At 39.2% G+C, this 27,518-nt stretch overlaps 1 protein-coding gene across 1 annotated transcript; it reads left to right on the top strand.

The window, feature by feature from the left end:
- Nucleotides 1–568: 568 nt before the first annotated feature.
- smc3 (structural maintenance of chromosomes 3) lies at nt 569–26,606 on the top strand. The gene is made up of 29 exons (XM_084005852.1): nt 569–725; nt 1,380–1,455; nt 1,663–1,701; nt 1,859–1,926; nt 2,206–2,277; nt 3,279–3,358; nt 3,459–3,537; nt 4,335–4,452; nt 4,782–4,957; nt 5,203–5,283; nt 5,477–5,641; nt 7,180–7,301; nt 7,676–7,889; nt 8,092–8,195; nt 10,915–11,014; nt 11,921–12,081; nt 12,211–12,352; nt 12,614–12,764; nt 12,873–13,025; nt 15,575–15,726; nt 15,836–15,994; nt 17,469–17,576; nt 18,065–18,173; nt 19,943–20,190; nt 21,580–21,792; nt 22,201–22,392; nt 22,825–23,002; nt 23,664–23,770; nt 25,527–26,606. The coding sequence occupies exons 1-29, from the start codon at nt 711–713 to the stop codon at nt 25,596–25,598; spliced, it is 3,654 nt and encodes a 1,217-aa protein (XP_083861978.1). The 5' UTR covers nt 569–710; the 3' UTR covers nt 25,599–26,606.
- The last annotated feature ends 912 nt before the right edge of the window (nt 26,607–27,518 follow it).

Raw genomic sequence — 27,518 nt, 5'->3', positions numbered from 1 at the left:
TGCAGTGATATAGGGTCACCTTCATGAGTGATTATAGTCAGACACGTGTTTTCTTGATCCGTCAGGGAACCGAGTGCAGTCCAGGAAACGATTCATGAAAACCTTTGCACACATTAAAAAACAGCCACAGGTAAATTATTGACAGTGGAATTTAAACGGAGCGACGTTCTGTATATCTAAAGAAAGAATAAAACACGTCTGGATTATCTGTATGCCACTTTTTGTCGACTGACAATATTTGACCACATCTTGTAAAATACTCAGCAGCACTTTTCTGTCTTTGGCGCCTAGAAGGCAGGCAGCTAGACCGTACCAGTTGTACAAATAGGGAGTTGGGTGCAGAGCAACCGTGTCCAACCTGTGATTGAAATACAAACACAGATGACCAAATATTTAAGATACTGTGTTAATAAATGTGGTGTGTCTCTAAAGTCGAATTGTGTCCAATGTATTTATCAAATGCACATAATTTAGTATAACGTCTGTCGCTGCAATCCTGTTTTCACATAATGGTACGGTCCATTGTATCCCGCCCCCGCCGCCATTTTCCATGTTATTCTATTCTGCCACACAGTGTGTCCCACCAATTCTTAATGCATCGATTTTTCATATTTTGTTAAGTTTGGGTAATTGTATTCCCGGCGTCTCCAGTTAAGTGGAGAGGGAGCTATCTCCATATTCAGCCAAGGAGACGCCCTGTTTAGGCAGCCATGTACATCAAACAGGTAAGCTAACTTCTGTGTGTCGCCGACTCTCAGTGGCCTATGCTATCTTAACGTTATTGCACCGTATGGTTGTGCTAGGGATTCCAATGTTTTTGCACACATTTGAACGTCAGTTGGATTTCAGAGCTATGCTTAATTTCACCACAGTTAAATAGCTAGCGTGCTAATGCTAGCTAAGTCTACGTGCCTGGGTTATTCTTGAGTTGAATAGCCCGTCCCCCTTCCCAGGATGCTAAGATAGCGCTACAAGGCTAACTGTAGCGTTAAGCGGATTTTGTCGCTATTCTGTTGACGATACCGTATTTCAGTCGATTTCATCTCATGTAAAAACTAGTTTTGATAGTATTGCAGGCGTTAAACTTATGGTATATCTTGCTAGTGAGCTTACAAACCCGTTGACATCCTGAATGGAAACTATCCCAAACAGTAGCCGTCAGTTAAGGCCCGGTTGGAAATCGTGTCCCGTTGATCATACATATACGTTTTACACGTCGAGTCTATATCATAACGAGTAAATCCAGAGGTAGTCATATTGCTGCATTCAGAAATAGTTCATGCCTTGCTTCTGAAGTCTCCGTTGGATTATTTTTTTTTTGTAGCTACAGCATACTGTTAATGTTATCCTAAATAGGAGGATGTTTTGCTCTTGTGCAGGTCATCATCCAGGGGTTCCGAAGTTACAGGGACCAGACTGTGGTGGACCCGTTTAGTCCAAAGCACAATGTTATCGGTCAGTATGTTACTCATGCCAATTTTTCACTCATGGTTTTTGTATTATATGTTATTATATTATGTATTCCGTATTTTAACAACAACATATGTATGTAAAAGGTGTATTTTCGAATTAAGGTACCTACATAAAAAACAATATTGGTGTCTCAAAGACTTGACCGTCATCTTCATATGTCTGATTTTGTTTTGTTTTTTCCTGTTACAGTTGGAAGGAATGGGTCAGGAAAAAGTAACTTTTTCTATGGTATGTCTGCCTCTATTAATCTGCTACCATATAGCAGTCAAACATCTATCTATCTATCTATCTATCTATCTACCTATCTATCTATCTATCTATCTATCAATGATACACCCTAGATGTTTTTTAGTTGTCTAAAACTCTCTCTGTAACATTTTCTTAGCCATACAGTTTGTGCTCAGTGATGAGTTCAGCCACCTGCGACCTGAACAGCGCCTGGCCCTGCTCCACGTAAGTTCAGGCAAATGTCACATTCACGGCTACTGTTTTAAAAATGGCCCTATGGCACATTGGTTGTGTAGAAATATCGTGTTAGACATGTTGTTGCTTACCAAAGCTTGTGTAACGTCCTAACAACTGGTGGATTACAAAAGATTACTGTAGTTTCTGTTTATTTGTTCTGAAGTTTTGTGAGAGATTGAAACACAATGGGAAACATATTGCACCATACAAGGTTTTTGATCAATGTAAATATTTAATCATATAATTATTCCTTCTCTGTCACTGTAGGAGGGAACTGGTCCTCGTGTCATTTCGGCTTTCGTGGAGATTATATTCGACAACTCCGACAACCGGCTGCCGGTAGGAATGGAAAAGATTTGAATATTTATCCTTTTCCTGTGATTGCAGACACACTGATTCTTTCCAACTTGATACTCTTAAAAACATTCAGTAAGCCTCTCAAATAATACCCCGTCCACACAGTCCGTGAACCTGCCACCTTGGACTTGGCATTTATTATTCAAATTTCAGAGAGTGCAAAATATTAACCTGGGGGTGCAATACATGCTTTTGCACCCTTCTCGACCCGGGCCTGTCTCATCCTCTCCGTCTGGGCAGGATGACACATGCACCCAAGGCGATATTCACCTCAAAGCTCACATAAGTTGATGCATACTGATCTGCCATGTGTTCATGTCATTGTAATATAAGCTTACCGGTAACAAAAAAAAACAATCACGTTTGAGTAACTCACCATTACTTTGATTAATAACTAATATAATTACTGTTCTGTAAATTTCAATCTCTTACACTACTTACTGAGGAATGTAATAATATTACAGTAATGTGTTGCTGCCCAACACTGGTCCAATTTTAATTACATTATTTTACAGCTGCTTTGTGTAATTGGCATTTTTTTGTACATTCCTTGTGCCAAAGTAACCATAAAATAAAAAGTATTACACCTAACTACCAAATTAGTCGTGAACTTAAAGAAATATTGATGATAGGCAACCCATTTTACACCTATAATTTTATACCAAACATAAAATACAACTGGATAAAGTACCAAATATTTGCAACACCTTAAAAATACAATTTACGCATGTCCTTAGTCCAGGCTACAAGTGAAAATAGTACATTAACTTTATATTATATTGTCGTTGACTACTATGACCACAGATTGTAGTCACACTGCCTCCCGTATGCACATTGCTTATTTTTTTATGATGAAGGCTGGATGTTTGCACCACTCTAGAAATCCAAAGATTGCAGGCTGGTATTACTGTTGACATAACCAGCCAATTCCGCTGCTGTGTATGATTCTCCTCTTGACCAGTGATAACTGTCTCTACCTCCAGATCGACAAAGAAGAAGTCTCCCTTCGCCGCGTCATTGGCGCAAAGAAGGACCAGTACTTCTTAGACAAGAAAATGGTTACGTAAGTATTGCTGTGGCTGGACTGTCCATTCAATCACAGGAAATAACCCCTCTGTGAATCCATGCGATCTCTTTTTTGATTGTGTCTGTGATTGTTGCAGTAAGAATGACGTCATGAACCTTCTGGAGAGTGCCGGCTTCTCCCGCAGTAACCCTTACTACATTGTTAAGCAGGGAAAGGTGAGAAAGCAGTTGGTGCCAAACTCACCCCTGATTAAGACGTAATACTCTATTTATCAGTGTTGTGTAATGCATTACAGTATTTAAGCAGGGCTGTAAAAAGAATGCCTACTTTGCTTAGCTGTCTTGGCCTAGTTTAAGGATTAGTATCAGAAATCAAAATCTGCTTAAATGTATTTAAAATTTATAATTTTTGGGGCAGGAAAATCTTAGCACTATGTTTAACAGCAGTGTGTTAAGGGTTGGGAATATTGAAATTCTCCTATTGGCAATAGTGCTTTCAGAAAAATAATAAACAAAATTATCCTTTAAAAAGACGATAGTTATATAAATATCTACGGGCTGGAAACTCATATGTTCACACTGTAGAGGCGGTAAGCTCTATTTCATGCAAAGACATGCTGAGATCAATACATCAGAGCAGTCAATTGGACTTGTTTGTTCGTTGTCTGGCTTTCCTTTTTTGTTTCATTTAAAACCAAAGGCACAATTGCATTATTTTTGCCAATGGGATTGTACATCTTCCCTGATGGAGTTAGGGCTACATGGATGTTTACTAGAGCTGTACCGGATGGTATGAAATAAAATTGTATTATTACACTGTAAACAATTTTACATATAGTAAAGAAAAAAGCTGCAGTCATTTATAGAAACTTAGTTGTTCTACTAATTAGGTTATGAAGTTTGATTCATGCAAAGTATGGTGGAAAAAAATATAGTTTGTGGTATTGACATTTTTCAAATGATATACATCAATAGTTCCATCTTGTGCATTAAAATCCCATTGTTTTGTGCAGATCAACCAAATGGCCACAGCACCCGACTCCCAACGTCTGAAGCTGCTGAGAGAGGTGGCAGGAACACGGGTGTATGATGAGCGCAAAGAGGAGAGTATTTCTCTGATGAAAGAGACAGGTAAAAACTTCTTGTCATCATTGGGCCTCAATCACCAAAATTGCTTTTTCTTACATTTATTCGTATCTGCAGGAAGTGAACGCCAAATGAGATGTCATATTTAGTCACATCATTCGTTGATATAAAATAACACAAAAAAGCTGCATGAAATGCAATTAATCTTTAGGTGTTGATGTGTTGGTACAATGTTTAGTTATTTGAAAATGCCATAATGCTTTGTAGAAAACCGGCAGTTATAGGAATCATGTTTCTTAATTACTATAAGCAGATGATTATTATAACTTTTAACTTTTATTTCTTGTGTGTGTGTGTGCGTGTGTGTTCCTCAGAGGGGAAGCGAGAAAAGATCAATGAGCTGTTGAAGTACATTGAGGAACGTCTGCACACCCTGGAGGATGAGAAGGAGGAGCTGGCTCAGTACCAGAAGTGGGACAAGATGAGAAGAGCCCTGGAGTACACCATTTACAACCAGGAGCTGAATGAAACCCGTGCTAAACTAGATGAGGTAACAACGAAACACAAATTATGTTCTGTGTTCATACAGAGCATAAGACAAGAACATGTTTGGTGTTGTTTTAATGCCAGGGTGGTTAATTACCACCCATTATTCAGATTTACATCAACACAATATAATACTAATACAATATTCATTTTATTTTGACTATGAAAAAAATTGATAAGTCACTGTTTCTGGTTTCCTCCTATGTTGTGTAAAACTTCAATACCAAGACTTTGTGTTTTTTTTCCTAGCTGTCCAGCAAGAGAGAGACATGTGGAGACAAATCCAGACAGCTGCGTGATGCTCAGCAAGATGCCCGAGACAAAGTAGAGGTAAAGAATTCCTCCTCACAAAAGAATTATCTGGGAAATAAACATTATCATCACAGCATTTTTATAGGACTTATGTATCTAACACTCACATTGATAGTCGATTAATCACTGAAGAGCAAGTACGTTTCTGTTTTTACACTCCTTGGAATTTAATCTCATAGCCTGTTTCTTTATTTTGGCTCCTTTTCTGTAGGAGACGGAGCGTGTTGTGCGAGAGCTGAAGTCCAAGATCTCTGCCATGAAGGAGGAGAGAGAGCAGCTATCGGCCGAGCGCCAGGAGCAGATCAAGCAGAGGACCAAGCTTGAGCTGAAGACCAAGGACCTGCAGGATGAGCTGGCAGGCAACAGCGAACAGAGGGTACGGAAGCCTCCCATCTGCGTCACTCTGCACACGTGATGCTGCACCAACAACAATCCCCCACCCCCTTCCCCTGCACCATCACTGTATGTAGTCGATGGTAGTCTTTTGTTTCACCCACTATATCCACCCTATTACTAGTGGAACGAGGGGGTACTGCCCTCACAATTCTGTTGATGTTCATCATTCATTCATACATTTTGCAGTTTATGCAATATTTAAAACACACCAACCCCCACTCCCCTCCCGAAATAAATTCAGATAATGGCAAGTAAACCTTGTTTAACCATTTTTAAGTTTTCAATATTGTCACTGATGAATTTGCTGTTGGTTTACATAATCAATGCATCAAGTAATCAAAAAGCAATTTGGCCTAATGTAGAGAGTTGATCGTTTTAGTGCAAAAGTGGGTTGAATTGAGAACCAAACCAGAGGAAGCACCAGCTTGTGTATCAGACTCTTTGCCATCAGTTCCACTATACATCATTCCTGGCACAAAGTTGTGTGTACAGAGCTGGCATGAATCACTCTCCGTATGGCCCTGTGTTTAGTGTGTTTTTTTGTGTGCACGTGTAAGTATAAAGATGATAATCATGCACGATGACTATTTTTGGCTCGGTCTGTGTGACCCATGATGGGTCCCATGCTGCATGCTGGCTGTTGGTTGGATTAAGCCCACCTGGCTACGGCTGGAAGAGCATCAGCCAAAAATTACTGGAGCAAAATGAAAAGCAACGGAAGTAGAACTGCGTCACTAGCCACTGATGGTTCTGATTTGATATGGCACCGACACAAAGAGAGGTATAAAGTATTCATAGCTGTTGGATGAGAACACACCATCACCATCCACACTCTTAAAATCAGCTACTGGTCTGCTGTTGGGGAGATCCTGGTGAAAGCTAAGATTCCTAATGAAGGTGGAGGTAGAACATTTTATTTAATTTTTTTAAATAATATTGATTTTTGTTATTACTAAATACATTCTAATTAGTAGTCTGGCCTCTCCGATTTTTGGCAATTCCATTTTTCTTACTAATATTTAATTGAAAGCCAGGCTATAGAGTTTTTTCCCATCCCAGAACTATCCTAAAAACAAATTAAACCATCCTGAAGACAGTGTAAACCCTGAAAAAGCTCTGTCATTGTCTTTGTTATTTTCATATGTGGTGGTTATTTGCATAACAACAAAAAATGCATATATTAGCAATTCACGTTTGTATTTTTTATTTAAAATATTTGCTTTGATTAAAAGAAAAACTTGGCATTAGTGGTTGATGTATTACAAGGTGCTTAGAGCAAGTGATATAGAGGGTATTTTATGTTGCTGTTAATAGATCTTAAAAAAAACTATACTTATTCAAGATACAACAAAACTGTCCCCTTCAGGCAATACTTACTCTATATAGGTACTTTTTAAAATCATATTTTTAAAACAGCCTATCCAGTTTTTCCTATGTTTGCCTTCTTTTCTTCCCCTCCTCAACTGTGATTTACATTTTGAAGAGTTGTTGTGAAATCGCCTGCTCTTGCTCTTCCAGAAACGCCTGCTGAAGGAGCGGCAGAAGCTGTTGGAGAAAATCGAGGAGAAGCAAAAAGAGCTGCAGGAGACTGAACCCAAATTCAACATGGTGAAGGAAAAAGAGGAGCGGGGCATATCCAGGTAGGGATGGCTCATTCTCAGTCATCACACTGTGAATACATTTGGATAGCGAGATATATAGGGTGGATGCACATGAGATGTTTGGGCATTCTCCTACAACGTTGTTGTATTCGCATATACTTCCTTTCAAAACTCTGCTGCTTTTGTGTTATGTGTTGGTTACATTCAACAGATACTGTATTACATGGCTGTAAATGATCAAAACAAAAGGCCCATAGATGGAAAAATTAGGAATTGTAAGTGGACATTGTTAACTGTGTCCATGACTACACTTGCAGTGAATTGGGAAATAACCAGGATTGGCTCATTGATATGAACTTGTTATTTGGATTCAAAGAAAACTTGGCTATCTCTGCTATTGTTTCTCCCTCCAGACTGGCCCAGGCTACACAGGAGAGGACAGACCTGTACGCCAAGCAGGGCCGTGGCAGCCAGTTCACCTCCAAGGAAGAGAGGGACAAGTGGATTAAGAAGGAGTTGAAGTCTCTGGACCAGGCCATCAATGATAAAAAGAGACAGATTGCAGCCATCCATAAAGACCTGGAGGACACAGAGACCAACAAGGAGAAGAACCTTGAACAGTACAATGTATGTTTTTTTTATGATTTAAGATCATTACAAAGTGATGATGTATTGAGTTGTTATTGTAATTTGAGTTTGCTATTGTGGATTAGTTAAGTGTCAATACGTTAATTTAAAATGCCAATGTATGATTTATTTCTCATGTAATTTCTTGAATTTGTAAAATCTTTCTGCAGATTTAATCTTAACTTTCAACATGTCTCTTTAGAAACTCGATCAAGATCTAAATGAGGTCAAAACCCGCGTTGAGGAACTGGACAAAAAGTATTATGAAGTTAAGAACAGGAAAGATGAGCTGCAGAGCGAAAGAAAGTAAGAACCTTGTCTTACCCTCTAACCTTCTCTTTGACTTCACATCTTGGACTTAATATAAGCCTTGTCTTGTGCTTATCCTTCCTTATTTTGTAATTTTACAGGGTATAGCATCGCTTGAATAGTTTGAAACTTGACTAACGTTGACTTTTTAAATCAACATTTGAATGCTGAAAAGCTTTCCTTTTTTTAATGTCTGTTCATTCTGTTTAAACCCAGTATTTAGATGCAGGTGCAGATAAATATTAGGTAACACTAATCAGCATTTCTGATTTTTTTTATGAACGCTGCTGTAAAAAAAATCACTTGATCATTAACATCCTCTGCTGTTGTTTCACTGAGTGCAGGGCTTACTGGTAGTGAGACATGAGCAGTACCAGGGCTCCAGACTACCTTGTTACATTGGTCACACTGGTGCACCTAACTTTTTCATTTCGGTGCACCAGCACATAATTTAGCTGCTGGGACAATCTGTACCTGTCACGGTGCAGATTGTGTTTCTGGTGCTTTTTTTACATTTCAATTTGCAACGACGATGTTTGACAGCCAAAGCAGCGTTCACAGCCAGGCTCTGGTTTTACTCTTTGAAATAAATGCATAATGTTGGCCCGCCCGTGGTGAACCAGAGACATAATCAAATGACCAGTTCTTAAAACTACGACCAACCAGACCGCCCGGTTTGCAACACTGGCTCACAGTCTGATGAGACGGGACCGGCGTCTTATGGTGCGAGGGGAGACAGGTGGTGAACGGGTTAACTCGGCCGATGATGTCATGTCTTTGCTGTGACCGGTATTACGGGGTCAGCACCTTTCTTTACGGAGAAACGATAAAGGTCCTCTTCATTTTTGTCACTCAAGGAGGAGCAGGATGGCTACAGTTTCACACGTTATATATTAAGGCTGATTCACACTGCAACACTTTTCCCAGCGAAGAAGAGACCGGGGCCTGAACCAATCAGAGATGGAGGACAGCCCCTACTCTGCCTCTGATTGGCTCAGACCATGATTCCTCTTCGTTGTATGAAAAACATTTTTTTACACATAAACAGACCAGCTAAATGTTTTAAAGGAAAATGTTTAGTCACACATTAGTCGTACTGATTTTCGGTCACATGTGCGCCCAAAATGGTTGCATTCTGGAGCCCTGGGTACATTGTGTTCTGTCATCCAATCAACTCCGACTCTGTCTTCCATAAATGTCTCTGCCTGTCAGTCAGCAGCAGATTCTGGGGAGCTGCGTGGACAGCGGCTCACCTTCACCAGGCTGACTGACAGCAGACATGATTCATTCATTTAATTTCCCCGCCCACTGTCATGATTGACTGATATCAATAACTCTTTAAAACCTTTCAGCTGTGATTGGCTTTTAGCCTCCAAACACACACGTAGACTTACATTTCAGCGGCAGCATGCAGAGGATTGTTCTGATTTGTGTATTCCAAACATTTCCAAAAACTCCAGAGCGTCCAAAAATGTAAAAAAAAAAGACTACGTTGTATAATCTTATGACTCACTTTATTACATTTTTTTAGGGACATGTATTAAAATACACATTTGTAGCTTCATTCAAAAACTTCTATTGAACCTTTCAATTTAAAAAAGAGCATAGCGTTCGGTACAGCCAGCATTTTGATGAATCTCTCCATTAGTCATGCCTGCATCTTGCATTAATCTGAACAATTTAATCTCCGCTCAGCTAAAGCTTTAGTTACAAAACAGAATATTCTCTGCTGTGAATGTCACCGGACGTTCTCTGTCCAGTTACACAGTGAGGGTTATTTCTATAACAAAGATGAACATGCCGTGGGCCTCTGCTGCCAGACACCCTTTTGCTTTTAAAATATCCTCCAGGGTGAAAGAATTGTGTCGTGGCTTAGTAGTGAACATCTATTCAAGACAGCTGCTTCACTGATTCTTGAAAGACGACAAACAAAAGCATTTCCATTTTCCAACTATTGATTTAGACCACACACTCGAGGCAAAATGTATGTTGTTTTTTTCTTCTTTTTTAAGTTTGAAATAGAGTTTATGACCTTTTTTTAAAAAAATAATAATAATAAATGAATAGAAATGATTAGATAAGGGCCCCTCTGTACCATCACAAAATGAAACAGATTTCATGAATATGTTCGCGTTTGTCTGTCTGTTTGAACCGACCCTCCATTTCCCAGAGATCCATTGTTTGGGTTTGGTGGGGGAAAAGGCAGCATAAAGACATCTTTGATAAAAGAAACAAAACATGCAGAGCCCACAGGTGCAAGCTATTAGAAGTGTATGATCTAAAAATATGAACAAATGACCAAAATTACCCTAATGGAAACAAGAGGACACATGATTATTTAACAATTATTAAGTGACTTTATATGAGGATAAAGAAAATTTAAATTATTTAAAATCAAAGCGATGAATGCTGTTATAATGCCCTTAATTTTGCATACATGCATATGATGAATCTGTAATTATGGTTAACCACTCATGTTGTTGAGATGACTGTGTTACCTATTATTTAAGAAGAGAAATACCTTTAAAATATAAAATCCACATGAGTTTTTCTTACTTGTAAGACTTTTGTATTTATGCATGGACATAACCAAGGACATAACCATTTTAGCACAGTGTTGGGTTTGTTTTTATCGTTCACTAATGACTGCGGTTGCATTTTGGTCTTTCTTGTGACATAAGTGTAACAGTGTGTGACTGTGTGTGTGTCTGTCCAGCTACCTGTGGCGTGAGGAGAACGCAGAGCAACAGGCCTTGGCAGCCAAACGAGAGGATCTAGAGAAGAAACAGCAGCTCCTTCGAGCAGCTACCGGCAAGGTCCGTGTCACTGTTTACAACTGCGTAGTTACTGACTTGCATAATGTCGCTACAGAATGTCTTATGCCTGACAAAAGTGAAAGATGTCTCTGCTGTGTGTGTTTGTATGAAAGAAAATATTCCTTTTGAGAGGATTAAAATAAATGAAAAAGGTTGTGCTACCAGACCAATCACACATGCATGCATACAAACAAACGCACACACACACACACACACACTTATCTGCCTTTTACTTTGAATGACACTTGTACGCCTCAGCATATGCACCTACTTGCTGGAGTACTGTGAGAGAGGAAATGGGCAAGTGAAAATAAATCAAACTCCAAGTGAAAAAGTGGCTCTATATATATATCAGCCCTCCTGAATACTGTTATGGACTCACTTTGTGACTCAGCCAGTTGTCAGGAGAGGTATATTAAATGGAATCATTCACCTGCCTCGCTACTGGCACCTTATCATAACTAGCTAAATTTACATATGACTCACTCCCCGCTGTCGTTTCTTCTGGGCAGACACAGCAATCAAATATCACTTCTGAATAATGTCTGCAGAGATGAAAGGAGGCTGTTTGTAGCTTCATGGAAAAACGCCCTGTGTTTATTTTTCTTTCATTGGTCTGGCTGACTCATCCTCCATAACAGAGTACAAGATAACCTCCTCTCTTGCCTTTTTATATTAATATTTACCAGCTCATCGTGCTGCATTTAAATGTGCTGTAGCTCAAATTGTGAGGTAGACAAAAGACAAAACTTTTATAATCAAACACATTTGTCATTGTGATTTTGTCCACCATGTAACTTAAGTTTCACATAATCTTCACAGCACAGTATTTCATCTGTTAACGGATCAAATGGCCCTGGTGTGAGTGTGCACTGAGACTCATTTATTTCTCTTGTGGGCATCTAGGCTATTCTGAACGGCATTGACAGCATCAACAAAGTCCTTGAGCATTTCCGTCGGAAGGGTATCAACCAACATGTCATCAATGGTTACCATGGCATCGTCATGAATAACTTTGAGTGTGAGCCCGCCTTTTACACCTGTGTGGAGGTGACTGCTGGTACCAGGTGAGGACTGCTTCCAACATTTTCACTGTTGGCTCCTTGATTTGCTTTCACTGAAAATATCATACCAAACGTAGGAATATATATATATATATATGTATATGGAAACAAACCTGCTCTCATGCTTTCCAGGCTGTTTTATCACATTGTGGAGACTGACGAGGTCAGCACCAAAATACTAATGGAGTTCAACAAAATGAACCTGCCTGGAGAAGTCACATTCCTGCCTCTCACCAAGCTGGACGTCAGGGACACCGCCTACCCAGAGACCAACGTAAGGAGCTTGCATAGATTACATCTGGAACTGTAGGCAGTACATTTCGGCCCATCATAGTAAATGCGTATAACTAACTCTGGAACAGGTAATATGAAACAAACTGTATTCATGTATTTCAAAACATATTTGATTTGACTTTACATGCATGGAGTGTAACAACCTTATGATCCACTTTTTCTCCTAACAGACAGTTCTTGTTTGATGATGAGGTGTGTGTTATTTACCAGAGTGTTCATAACGTTTCTCTGCCCCGTAAAGGACGCTATCCCCATGATCAGCAAGCTGCGCTACAGCAACACCTTTGACAAGGCCTTCAAGCACGTGTTTGGGAAGACCCTGATTTGTCGCAGCATGGAAGTTTCCACCCAGCTGGCCAGAGCTTTCACCATGGACTGTATAACTCTGGAGGGTAAGATGGCCTGTGATGCACAGTACAAAAAAAAACAACAAACAGTACAGTACTGTAGAAAGCATTTATCTCTTATCTTATCCAGTACATTGTGTTACAACTTTCTAGGTGACCAGGTGAGCCACCGTGGAGCTCTGACAGGAGGCTATTACGATACCAGAAAGTCTCGCCTGGAGCTGCAGAAAGACATGAGGAAGGCTGAGGAGGAGCTGGGTGAGCTGGAAGCTAAGCTGAATGAGAACCTGCGCAGGAACATTGAACATATCCTTTCAAGAAATGTTTTATTTATTACCATTGAGGAACACTACAACATTTTGATTCCATGTCCTCTCCATTGAAAAGCTAGAATACATCATTGAACTAATTTTCAGATTTGCAAGTAGCCAGTATAGCTGGCCATGCTGCAGATAATTCCTTTAATCCATGATACATTCTTAAGGTGATAGTAGGCTGACTTTGTAATCGTTGTAATGTGGCTGGCAAAGTTCAGGACGGAGTCCATGATTTCAGGCTTGGTCTGTGGTTTCTAACATTGTTGATTGAAGTGGAGCGCTGGATTTGAATTGTTCCTCTTTGGCGCCAAAAACAAAATTCTGGCATCTTGTTAATTTGTTCAGTGCTGGTGATGTGGTTGTGCAAATTTGTGTAGCCAAGATGGCGACCATTGAAGGTGCACACTCAAACTTTTGGGTAGTGTTACCCATAGTATACCCATCCCGTTTGACAATAAATTTAACTAAACCAACTTTATTCCTTTTGAAACGTTACAATATTCCAAAAGAATCAGAAACTATAACAGAAATCAGATTTTATCTTGTAATCAGGATGGAATCGCCTATTCTGAAATGTTAAATGACGAGTTTTAAAATTCTTTTTTATTGTTGATATATTTTTTCAGTTTCCATAAAATTATGTTTTTCATCCATTTTAAGAACACCAGGCAGTACAGGGTAAGCTTGAGATTGCTGGTGTCTGAACTAAACTGAAATAAAACAGCAAGTGTGATAAACTGTAGGTACTTGTGATATTAGCATCCTGCATTCGGCTTTGGAGAAATGGAGGACACATCGTAGTCATGCACAATCAATATATTTTTTTACAGAATGTGTTTGAAACCTAAAATATGTCCAAAAAGGTGACAATAAGTGTTTTAATTCATATGTCACAGTGCATCACTGAATTACAGTGTGATGTCTGTCACATGGCTGATTTATATTTTGAGTGTGTGGATTAAACCCATGTGGGTTATGAAACTACTTCAGCCAGCAGGAGGCTGACTCGGGTGCCATGAGATGGACTAAACGGGTCAAAAAGGATTAGTGTATGTTGGGTCATATCGGACAGAGCCGTGACTCACTTCTGGACAGCTGATGAAGGCATAACAGGCGGATAAGAGGGGATTTGGGTTTGCATGTACGATACGTTTATGGACATAGTCACTTCCACCCAGGTATGATTATGTGTGTGTTTGCACACCTGTGCGATTGCGTGTTGCTTCTCACTCGCAGCAGGCCCTGCGTATGTGGGTGGTGTGTGCACCTGGTGATACGTAGGCAGTGGAAACGGATGACAGCTGATGACACGGCTGATGACTAGTCCTTCACTCCTGTAGCGATGAGTCAGACAACAGATCAATTATTTAATAGCCTCTTGTTGTTCTGCTCTGTCCACAAGCATAACATTACACTGGTGCTCCTCACCCATTCTATTTTACGTTGCTTATTTTGCCATCACCACATTGTAGAGCAATTATTAAGGTCATGCAATAATTGAAATTGCTTTGTGCCTGCTCATAAGTACTCTACCTCTTATCGAATTAAATTAAACTGATTTATATTGTATTCATGAGTGTTTAAGTCGTCTTCATAGAGATAAATGCAGGTTTATAAATGATTTTTAAGCCAGTTACTGACCTGATGTTAGCTGGTCCCATTCAAGAAAATTTATAGATGGCCTTAAACCATTTCTTTCTTTCATCTGTTCAGCAGGCAAGGCAGTCCTCTGACTTTCAGTAGCTCTTTTAAATTGAGCAGATTTATTGATTACAGTGTTTATTGAGTTCTGTTAAATCTCAATGGCCCTCAGGTCCATGTTGTAGTACTGGACGATCAATAAGCCTGTCTGTTAAATTAGATTAATGATGCGATGTGCAGCCCTCCTTAATCCTCTGCCTTGATAGCAGTGAGGACACAGTCTTCCCTTGGAAATCCAATCATGTTATTGAAGCACTTTGAGTTGCACTGAAAAGCCTACAAGCTGGCCATTCTGTCACCTTTTTTTAATGCCCCTACAAAAAATGTTTTCGTTGCTTCTATTTTAAGTTAATTTGTGTATAATGCCTTTTTTTTGTCCTATGCTGTGGTGAGTGGAAGGCCTGGAAATGCCAGTCTTGCAAAAGGCAAATGCAGTTTTAACTGATTTTGCATCCATCATTAATTTTAACACATTAAAGTATTAATGTGTATATATATGTCTGTATGTTTAAAGATCCTGAGAGGAAAGTGTTCACCTTCAACGGTTCACCTTCAAGTTTCAAGCTGGCTTCTCTAAATGTTAGGCTGCCCTCACCATCTCAGTGCTGAAGTCTTTCAGAGTTTTGTAATATTGATGTAATGTAAATAAGTCTTCACTCAGACAACTAGGCAGTGCAACAGAACTAATGTACAGCTGTAGTTTTCAGGGGCACATCAAGTTGGGAAAACTTGTCTCGCGAACTTATCTTACTTGTTTTTGCTGTTACTACTGAGAGAAAATGAAAATGTCCATCTGTAATACACATTGGAGTATACTTCCTTAATCGCTGCCTTCACGCATAAACAATGAGATCGACCAACTGATGAACCAGATGCAGCAGATCGAGACGCAACAGAGGAAGTTCAAGGCATCCAGAGACAGTATTCTGTCCGAGATGAAGATGCTGAAGGAGAAGAGGCAGCAGTCGGAGAAGACATTCATGCCCAAGGTGACTAAATTCCTCCTCGTTTTGCATGACCTATGACCTGGGGTTCAGCCTGTTCCCAGTTTGCAGTTCTGTACAATCCACTGACGTCTGACTATTTCTCACTCTTCAGCAACGCAGTCTCCAAAGTCTGGAGGCCAGCCTCCATGCCATGGAGTCCACCAGGGAGTCGCTGAAAGCTGAGCTTGGTACAGATCTGCTCTCTCAGCTCAGCCTGGAGGACCAGAGGCGTGTTGATGACCTCAACGATGAGATCCGTCAACTCCAGCAGGTGAGGAAGGGGACACGACAGAGATGCACTACTGAGTCTGTTTGTTGTCGTTGTTAGTTTGTCAAACCTTGAAATAGGTGGTCCGGGGCAGTGAGTTACTGCTCACTGAAGTCCCAGGATCATTATTTTATAGTCAACCTATTTTTAAGACTCCCCGCTGATGAAAGCCGTGGTCAGAGGCATTAGGTTTTTGGGTTGTCTGTCTGTACGTCCAGTCCATCCTTCAAGAACAAAGATAAACTGATTTGTTTCAGAGGTCAAAGATCACTGTTGTTGGTGGCCCTAACTGAAGAATTGATATGCTAATTGTGACAATTTTAACACAAAATAAATAAAATAAAATGATAAATGACTTTTGGACAGACGAGGATGTAGTTGTCCACACTGTTATGAAGGAACAAGACGTCTCCTCTATTTATGGATTCCAAGAACAAAATCCTCATTTATCAAATGTTGTTAACACTAGATTTAGCCACAGATTTATATTTTGCCTCTAAGGTTGTTGTTTTTTTTTATAAACATTATTGATTTAAAAAAAAAAAAGGCTTCTGATAAAGATTTTGGTGAAATGTCATTATTTAAGAACAGTTTGTTATTATAGTAATATATCTCAATTATATTGAGTGACAATAAACTTCAATCTTTGACTTAATAATAACATTATAATGTCATAATGCCATAATATGGGGCACAGATTTGAAGGATCACTCTGAAACCTTTCAGTGTAGCCCTTCACCTGCTTAAATGTAGTTGAGAGAATACGCCGGTCACCTACATGTAGTCATTTCTGTTTCCCCTACCTCTTTGCTTCCTGCTAGAGTGTGTTATGCTAGTTTTCAAATGACCTGACTGAGGTGAGAGCAGCTGGCAGCATCTGTGTGTGGGTTGTTCCTGTGATCCAGCGTTGGCCCCACTTTCACTTTCAATGCCAGCTGCTCTCAGCTCTCACCTCAGTGAACTCCCAGCCATTCCTGCTGTCGTTGTGCAACAGCTCCGCCCCCGCTACATGGAGCCTTTCATGTTTGGTTCTGCAAATTCTATTACTTGTGTTATAACATTTTCTTAGCAGTTATTATTATTAATATGCTATTTGCTTGGACTTGAGTGAATGCACACACAAAGGTAGACATCTACCAAGGACTTGCTCTCACACAATTTATAGCAACAGTTTTATTCAGTGAGAAGTGGATATTCTCATTTTTAACCAACACACATTATACATGTCATTAAAGCAGTTGGTGTTAGATGCCAAAGGCAGATATTAAAACAAATAAATAAAGAACATTACTCACATTTCTAGCTCTCTGATTGCATCATTCTATGTGGCAGATTTCTTCCGTCTGATACTCGGAGCAATAGAAAACTGTGTTACGGACTTTTGTAATTTGAATTCCTGAGAATTGTCTAATGTCTTGTTCGTCTGCTCTCTGCACCATTCAGTACATTGTGTGTTGATCCCTCTATCCACCCACAGGACAACAGACAGTTGTTGAATGAGAGGATTAAGCTGGAGGGCATAATGACCAGAGTGGAAACGTATCTCAACGAGAACTTGCGGAAGCGTCTCGACCAAGTGGAACAGGTACATTGTCCCTTTAAACTCCCTAGAAACTTGGGCTGGTTGATAATTCAATCTGATGATTTATCGACTTTCAATGGAAAGTGTAAATGCGTGATGAATTCTACGATAGTCAGATATTGTCAGGCACAATTATCTCGTGTAAATGAATCACAAGGACATCTTGTGGACCAAACAAATCCTTATTCATTGCTTGAACACAGCTTTTACACACGTGAAAAACATGAATACAAAACCATATGGTTACTTCATATAGACATATATTCATTGAAATATCAGAAAACATGCTGTATCATGATTTATATATATTGTTATCAAGATAGAACATAAGTCTCATAGTTCAGTTCTGCATACAGAATCATTTTTCTATAGCGTAATATAAGATTTATGTATACGTTCTGTTCTTTTTTGTTCTTTTTGTTATACCGACTTGCATACCGAGCAAGTTCATGATCCTTTTTTTTAATGTGGCCTAATTTGCTTTGACACAGGAGCTAAATGAGCTGCGAGAGACAGAGGGAGGCACAGTGCTCACAGCCACAACATCAGAGCTGGACGGCATCAACAAACGTGTCAAAGAGACTTTGTCGCGATCAGAAGGTACACACAGCACTGGGATAGTGATCTCTCACACACACACACACACACACACACACACACACACACACATTCACACTTACTTACATACTTTAATAGTGGAAGAATAATATCTTCCAATTCATCAAGAGACAAATGTAATGATTGTATGATTGAATTAATTTTAACGTAGTGCTCGTAAATGCTTAAGGTCCATATCGTTGTTAATTTTCGAGCAACAATACCAAACCAAAGCTCATTGCTATTGTCTGGTATCCATAATCTTAAATGATTTATGAGCTTTTTGAGCCCAAAATTAGCTGTCAATGGGGAATCTTAATTCAGAAAGTGCAGACTGTCCTCTGAGGGTTAGTACCACCAGCAGATGCTGAAAATTGCTGTGATTTGATCGACTCACAATGTGGATAATATTTTGTTCCAGAGCCTGGCAGTTATTATGTTCTAGCGGTGCTATGACTCAGATGATGCTGATGGAAGGCAGTTGTTGTGAATAGAATTAATCTGCATGGATTCATATTCAAACATTGTCAATCAATTAAAGGCATATTCATGACCTTATTAAGTAGGCATTATACTCAATCCTTTGTTCTAAACTAGGTATTTGTTGATTGGCAGTCAGATGTATCAGCGGTTGAAGGGAGGATCAACCATTGTTCTTCCTACACTGATATTTCTTCCTATCAGAGTTAACGGGTTAGAAAACTAATTTCCAGAATCTGTGTCCTATTGTGGCCCTGTTAATCAGCATGAGTGCAGAGTGGATTTAAATCCAATTTGCGATCTCTTTTCCATCAATCTGACACCCCACATCTCCGTTTTACCAAGACTTTACTTTGACCTCCATAAGAGAAGTTAACATTATGGATAGGACTTTAGCGAATGTCATGTCTCTGATGATATTGGGTTAGGGTTAGCTTTCGAATTTGTCATCATATTTTCTGGTCTCAATATCCTAAAAGAAATTAAATAGTTTATAATAATAATAATAGTTATTTAGCGTTATTGTTGTTAAATAACTAATTTACGTTTTGGTAAAACATTTGTTTACCTTTTTTTTGGGGGGTGGGGGTGAACTATTGCAAGCAATGTTCTATAAGTTATTTATAATAATGTGAATATCAACATTATGAATGAAGCATCAAATTAGTCGTGCTGTGATATTGTCTTATATAATATTATCTTATATAATAATATATTTAGTGTTGTGTTTAGATACTTTAAATAAAGTGTTTGGACTCTTATAAAACTTTTATTTATGTACCTTTAACTGTGTTGCTTGCAAAAAGCTTCCGTTATTTGTCAGCCTCCATCAGAGCCACGCTGGCACCCCCTGGTGATCACATCGCCTGTCTGCAATCTCGAGTAACCATGATTGGAGTCTTTGAAAATAGAAAAGATTACCCAACCCTATTCTAAACTCTTTTCCTATCAAATTTCCATTTATAATTCAGAAATCAGTCTTCATGGTTTTTGGCTTTCAAAGTGGGAGAAATATCCTCCCGCTAGTAGATTGTTGATGAATAGAGATGAAAACCACTGAAGGAGTGCTGGTCGTTTTGTTTGAAGGAGTGCTGGTCGTTTTGTTTGTGTGTTTGTTTTTTTGTTTTAAGTCTACTTTTGAAAAGTAAATTTCAGTAACTTTAAAGCCTGGGACAACGTTGTATTAATCATTTCCCAAGCCAGGGACTTGGCCTCTATGTTTATGCTTTCATGTCTCATTTCAATCACTTCTACTGCACCAGCCTGAACACCTTCTCTAATGTATTTCCCAGATCTGGACACACTGGTTGACAAAACAGAAGGGGAGATCAAGGACCACATAAAGAGCATGGAGCGCTGGAAGAATATTGAGAAGGAGCAGAATGATGCCATCAACCACGACACCAAGGAGCTGGAGAAGATGACCAACAGACAGGGCATGCTGCTCAAGAAGAAAGAAGAGTGCATGAAGAAGATCAGAGAGCTCGGCTCGCTGCCTCAGGAGGCCTTCGAGAAGTACCAGACTCTTACACTCAAACAGGTACACACACACACACACACACACACACACACACACACACACACACACACACACACACACACTCAATAACATTTTTGAAGTCTCTCCAAACAAAAGTCAAGTACCCATATGAATATTACATCAGGATGTGCTTGCTGTTATCCCTCCTGTTTATACTGGCCATTCAGAGAAACCTTGCTAATGCACTTTCAATGTAAGTGATGGAATCCACAGTCCTCCTGCTGTGCAAAAATGCAGTTGTATGTCCTTTAAGGTGCTAGGAAGGACAATGATCAGACATTTAGACCCAAAAATGTTTGACTTCACATTGACATTTAAAACATAGCAATGGCAGCACGAACAATAACTTTCAGGATCTACTGATGGTCAGTTTTACTGTGCATCCTATCTTACTACACACTTAGACACCTGCACACAGATATAGACCCAGCTGTCCTACGAAATGAGGCCTGGGCCCATCACATCCCACACACAAACCAGTGACTCAGACACTGGTTTAGTGCTCTTTCTCCGAGACTTTTTTCAGCTAGCTGCCTCCGGGAGACTTTGAGTTGAGTGGACATGGCTGCATCTTTTATAAGTGTCTGAGCATGCAGTGTGTATGTGTATGTGTGTGTATGTGTATCAGGCATCTCCCCTCCTTGAGGCTGAAAATAGCCACACACTTTCGCATAAACACTCCACACAGCTAACCACTCTCCACAGGACGCTGCTCGGCGACACGATTGTGCCATTGATTGCAGAAGTGGATGAGAGGACCAAGTAATAATGGTGCTTGCTTGTGTTCCCTCGGTCATTAGTGATTCAGATGGATGAATTTATAGTTTGAGAGTTTGTAGAGTGCATGTCACTTTGGATCTAGACTAAGCTGCTTCTTAATCAGGTCATCTTTAGATATGAATAGGATCGGGCAAAGTACTTTTCAGCACTGGAATTATTAGTATTAGGATACAGCTACTTTTCTAGCTTTGCAAAACTTGATTTATGTTTTTCAAGATGACTTGTTGAAGATTTGTTGGCAGATCTAAAAATAATTAAATAATTTTGCAAGATTTGCTCACACTGCAGTTGTAACAGCAAAATCCTTTAATTAAGAAATGAATGATTTCAGAAGTTTCAAAATTTTATATGGGAATTTCAAATCAAGCGTGCATGCATTTTTTGTACACTAATGCCACGCAATATGTATATCTTAAAACGATAAATGATGATTCAAGGTGTTTTTTAAAACCACTCTGAATAAATGATTCAGAGTGGAATGGAATGATTACAAATTAATTCAAATTAATTCCTCATTTGTTATACTTAATAGACACATTACACACATATATCTGAAAACAAATATTTTTAAAGATACTGAGAGATCATTAATTTTTTCTTCTCCAACAGTTGTTCCGAAAACTGGAGCAATGCAACACAGAGCTGAAGAAGTACAGCCATGTCAACAAGAAAGCTCTGGACCAGTTTGTCAACTTCTCTGAGCAGAAGGAAAAGCTCATTAAGCGTCAGGATGAGTTGGACCGTGGCTACAAATCCATCATGGAGCTCATGAATGTACTGGAGCTGCGCAAGTATGAGGCAATCCAGCTCACCTTCAAACAGGTATGTGGCACTTTAGGATCCAGATGGGTGCATCCATTCATTGGCATCACTTAGCTTGTGCAGAGGTCTGTCATACATCAGTCAGCTGATAGGTTTTTGGTACTAATTTTGCTGAACAAGAGAAGCCTGGTTTTTCAGAACCACGGATGTAGCACGTTGGTGTCCTGTTGAATTTATCTTTCATGTTTTTAATCCCCTTGACTGGCCTATAGTGGCACTCTGATATGAGTGAAAGCAATCCTGTATATTTAGAAAAGTCTGATAAATGATTTCACTTAATATTTTTTCTCCCAGTTGTACTTTTAGAAATGGATAATATTTTTGTTTTAGTCTCACATTCGATGCACATTTTCTAATGTGACTAATATTCACCTCGTACCTCTTCTTGCCGTGTTTTCTTTCCCTCAGGTGTCGAAGAACTTCAGTGAGGTTTTCCAGAAGCTGGTGCCAGGTGGCAAAGCTACGTTGGTGATGAAGAAGGGCGATGCTGAAGGCAGCCAGTCCCAAGATGAGGGTGAGGGCGGTGCTGACAGTGAGAGGGGCTCCGGTTCACAGAGCAGCGTTCCTTCAGTGGACCAGTTCACTGGAGTCGGCATCAGGGTAGGAGTCTTTCTCTGTTGTTGTCCCTTTTGACGGGTGTCAACGGTTCTTTGATTTTAACTCACTATTTTAAAAATGCATTTTCTGATCCAAATGCATGTGAGGCCTCTGATACATGTCTGATACTCACATTGCATTATTCACACATTCAAACTGAGCTAGAGTAAGCATTACTTTTTTTTGCATGTGTATTTCTGGAGTATCATGAACACACCTGATCCAATCCCACAAAGCAGGACTAAGATGTTGTTCAAACCAGATTCTCTTCGCTCTTAATGTAATGTCTTATCAGTATCAAAGCCTTCTTAACAGCACAGAGGCATTCTGGTCATCTGGCTTCTGTCCCAACACAAGTCTAATAACCATTAGGTGAAAATGGCAAATCTCTCTGCTGCCTTGGGTCTAATACACATCCTGCCCTGTCCTGGTTAGGTGTCGTTCACAGGGAAGCAGGGTGAGATGAGAGAGATGCAGCAGCTGTCTGGAGGGCAGAAGTCTCTGGTGGCTCTGGCTCTGATATTTGCCATCCAAAAGTGTGACCCAGCTCCTTTCTACCTGTTTGATGAGATCGACCAGGCCCTCGATGCCCAGCACAGGAAGGCTGTCTCAGGTAACGCATAACACGCTGATTGGGTGTGAAACAGTCACTATTTGTACAATGTGTATCACAGGCCTAAAATACATAATATATTGTTCTAAATCGATTCAGGTACCTTGAATGCGATACCGCAAGGATACTTTTTTTGTTGATACTTTGCGTGAATGAAAATGTATGTATAAAGGGAGAAACACTGACCATAATATGGATCGCATTTTGAAATGTTTGTGATTTTGCTTAGAGATGATCGTATGTCACCAACATTGGGTGGCCGTTTTGTGCTATAATCGGTCTCTACTTTTATCTTTTTGCTTTCTCTATGCCTCACCACATTATTGTCGTGTATCAAAAAAAAACAACAACATGCTAGCATATGTCTATTCATGTAATTCATGGTGCTGTTGGTTTGCTGCTACGACCCCATTAATACAGGTCCAGTTTACATCAGTGCTATTAGGCACCGTCTAACAATACGCAACCCCTCAGTGTTTTGTGTTTCATTGTGTTGGATGGTTGGGACTTGAAATTTGCAGTTTGTTGTAATTTTAAGAAAAGTGTTTTGTTTTTTTCCTGAATCATCTCAATGGAAAATCAAAGGTTCTGTTCTTTGTGAGAAAGCTTTATCAAATGTAAAAAAGTAATGATCTCCTTTTGGATCGAATGTCCATTTCAGACATGATCGTCGAGCTGGCAGGCCACGCCCAGTTCATCACCACCACTTTCAGGCCCGAACTGCTTGAGTCCGCTGACAAGTTCTATGGTGTCAAATTCAGAAACAAGGTGAGTTTTCACACGGACTAAGTTTTAATATTATTTGAAGAGGTTTTCTTAAAGGGGCATTGTGTAGGATTGAGTGGTGAGATTGCATCCCACTCAATAACCCTTTCCTCACCCTTCCCATTCCAAGCATGTGGGAGAACTACGGTGGGCTTTGGATAGCGTAAAAAGAGAGAGGCTCTCGCTAGAGTCAGTGTTTGGCATGTGTCTACAGTAGCCAAGAACAGAGAAACCAGACTCCACTTCCTGTGTAGAAATAAAGTACTCATTATAAAGTAACAAAAACCCAACTACCCTTAGGTTATGATGCTAATTAAAACATAGTTATGAGTTGTAAATCCCACCAAATATTACACAATTTGTAGATTGTGCTGATGTTTTTATGATTTGTAGCATTGTCCTCTCTTAGTCTTAGTGGACTCATCAGCCGTTTTGGTTTTCAACTAAGATTTCTTTTGTTAATTAGTCATGGTTTTATGTTGTTGTTTTTTCATGCTGAATTACTGAAGAAACCTATGAGCACATCTCTGAAAGATGTAATGTATTGAATATGTTGTTGTTATCCAATTTATCCCGTAGAATGCCACTAACTTTTTGGGCCAGCAGGTTGTCATAGTTACAGTTAAGAACATGGGCTCAAACTTGTTGAAGTGCTTTTGTGAATCATGGTTTGCGATGAGCCAAGGAGAACTTTATTATTAGGGAGGAGAATTGACATCCTACAATATAATATTTGTTGTGATGCCTTGTTACTTCCTGGTTCTAAGGAATGGGCAGTCATTATCGTATCATTTTATTATTATAAATGGTGTCCCCTAAGAGACCAAAACCAAAAAAGTACCACCTTTGCAAACACATACAGCACGAGCTTCTAGTCCATTTTAACTCCAGTTTTGTCTCCATATTGTTCTATTAGCTGAAGTCATCTTTACCATGTTCCTGAACATATGGTCAAACATAGTTTTAGAGGTGTTTGATATTGAAGCTTTAGTTATAGTAAGGTTTAGAGCCCGACCGATATATCGGCGGGCCGATATTATCGGCGGGCCGATATTAGGCATTTTCCAAACTATCGGTTACTATCGGTATCGGCATTTATAATGGCCGATAAATGAATATTTTAAAAATGAAAAAAAAACAACCCGAAACAGAATTTGTCTCCAGTCTTGTTCGAAGTTATATTTATGAAGCTTACCAAGTCTTTTAATACTGGTAACTTTGTGTTTGGTTGTTGTTGTTGTTATTGTGTTTTTGTTCAAAGGACTTTAAGTTGTATTTTTATACATTTTATTTATCAGAACTTTAATATATTTTGATGTTCCTCTGTTCCGTTGTGACAATAAAATAAACAAGTTTATTTTCAAACTGCATTATTATTATTATTTTAGTGAAGACTCATAAATAACTACAAATAACTAATGTTAGGGAAATATGTTAATGTTTTGTTACGCGTTTCTGGAAAAAAAAAAAAATATCGGGTGATATGTCGGAATATCGGATTTTTAAATCAACATTTGTATCGGCCTTCAAAATCCTTTATCGGTCGGGCTCTAGTAAGGTTGCCATGACTGTAAAATCCAAAATGGCACTAGACTTTGTAGTTTTTAAATTTAAAATAATGTCTAGCGCACTGCCTTCATGAAAAGAATACCTTTTTTTTTGTGGTTTCATAACATAAATGATCACCGCTCAGTCAGAGTGGCTAAAACAGGACATTGATTGGTGATTAACTCGGGTGTGTGTGTTTGTGTGTTTTTAGGTGAGTCACATTGATGTGATCACAGCGGAGCAGGCCAAAGACTTTGTGGAGGATGACACCACCCATGGTTAATAGTCCTCAGCTCTTCATCATCCTCTCCACCACTCCTCTGCCTCTACAGTGCACTGCGTAGTTTGAACGTTTCCACAACAGGGCCCAAAGAAAGGAATATCTCACTCAATCCAACAGCCTTTTTGGTCTTTTTATCGAAGATGATAGTCTTACTTAGTTCTTATTAGTTGCTGTTTTCCTTTGACATCATTCCAGGCTAATAAAACGACACAAATCTGAATAAAATCTGCTTTGTTGAATACTGGATCTGACGACCTACATAAGTGTAATTGTTTTACACTGGAAAAAACAATCTATGGTCCTGAAGAGAGCACAATCTGTTGTGCTACTGTATTAAATATTCCTGGCAAACAGTAGTTTTAAGCTGTCATTTGAAATGCAAAGTGCTAGAGACGCTCTAAAGGTAGCGAACCTTCATGACCTTTTCAGAAAGCAAATAGTCTTGTGTACAGTTGAGACAGTTTTTTGTAATGAAGTAGATTGTGAAAGCTCGGTGGAGATGGGAGGGTCTCAAGCTGATGTTTTTTTCTAATTTTGTTGCCCTGCTTGGAAAGAGTTTTGTTTCTCTCTGAGGTTTCTTTAATGTATTCTCGTTATACTCATGAAACTATGATGCTAACTTGTTTCTGTCATAACTAGCCACATGACTTGAAATGTTGTGGTTCCTTTTTATGGTTGTTAATGTCTTTTGTAATTTCCTGTTTTTAGGTCATTTAAATATATAAGCGGTTTAATTCCACAACACCAAATATCCATTGAGGAAATCACCACACCTCCACAAACTTTATCAGTCAATATTTTAAATGCAGAAGTGATTCAATTGTAATTGCGCTTTTCTGGAACGCCAAGTTGTAATTTATCATTTCTTTATTTTCTTACTGGATGTGTTGTTTGGGATTAAGCTCCTCATATGTTGCACCTAGTTTTACAACTGCTTTTGAAATGTTTTTGTTCATTTTTATGTCACTATAAAACTTTCAAAAATAAAAGATTTTAAAATGATCTGCCTGACACTGTCAGTGTGTCTCTTATTAGGACCACTAGGTGGTACTGTGTCACTAATACCTGACATCCTCACGTGGTCAAAGACGGATAACGGGTCAATAAGGTGGGATATTTGATGAAATATATGATTTGTTATTCAAGAGGTTTTTACAGAATAATTATTTGAAATATTTTTTTTGTCCAATGCAATGCAATTCTGAAAGGACTGAAACCATTTGTTTTTACAATTATTTATTTTTTTAAAGCTAATGTTTTTAAGGGGGAAATCTAGAGAGAATCCACTAACATAAGTTATTCACATATTTACCAAAAACTTTGAAATATCAACGAATGTCCATGATTGTATTTTGTTTTTACAATTGTTTGTACATTGTACAGATTGTTTTTGTTTCCTAGTTTTTTTATATAATTGTGCATCTATTGGCTATTTTTTTTTTCAATATCTAGGGAAGGAAACACGATCCATCTTTAGATTCAGTGTCAAGGAACAGTCGACGTTAGAGGCTCTCTGACATCAAGGTCAACTACTGTCTGGCATCAAGGTCAACGACTAACTGGCGTCAAGGTCAGCTACTGTCATTACACAGCCCTTATGTCTCTGTTGAATGTTGAATTCCAGTGTGCCAGGGGAGATCCCACATGTCACACATTCCACACTTCACCTCACACTGGTGACGTTTCTGATTGGTGACCTGAGGTGGATTCATGGACCCCTGAATTAATACCACAGTACTCCACAACATCTCTGCCTGTTGTGTTTGCCAGGATTTACATGGTGCCATACCTTTTTAACCTTTGAAAATAGAGTACCGACAACTGGCTTTCATAATGATAGTCCACCTAATTAGTTGAGTTACTGTTAGACCTAAAGCAGGAATACATTTTGGGCCTGCTGTTGGAGGGAGATGACTGGTA

Source organism: Eutrigla gurnardus (assembly GCF_963514095.1).
Source record: "Eutrigla gurnardus genome assembly, chromosome: 3".
NCBI classification, from domain to species: domain Eukaryota; kingdom Metazoa; phylum Chordata; class Actinopteri; order Perciformes; family Triglidae; genus Eutrigla; species Eutrigla gurnardus.
This window is presented reverse-complemented; position numbering and strand designations above follow the sequence as displayed.

Excerpts from the sequence above, each read along its gene's own strand:
- smc3 (XM_084005852.1), top strand. Across the intron at positions 1,456-1,662 it reads TCCAAAGCACAATGTTATCG|TTGGAAGGAATGGGTCAGGA; the intron begins GTCAGTATGTTA and ends TTCCTGTTACAG. Across the intron at positions 1,702-1,858 it reads AAAAAGTAACTTTTTCTATG|CCATACAGTTTGTGCTCAGT; the intron begins GTATGTCTGCCT and ends ACATTTTCTTAG.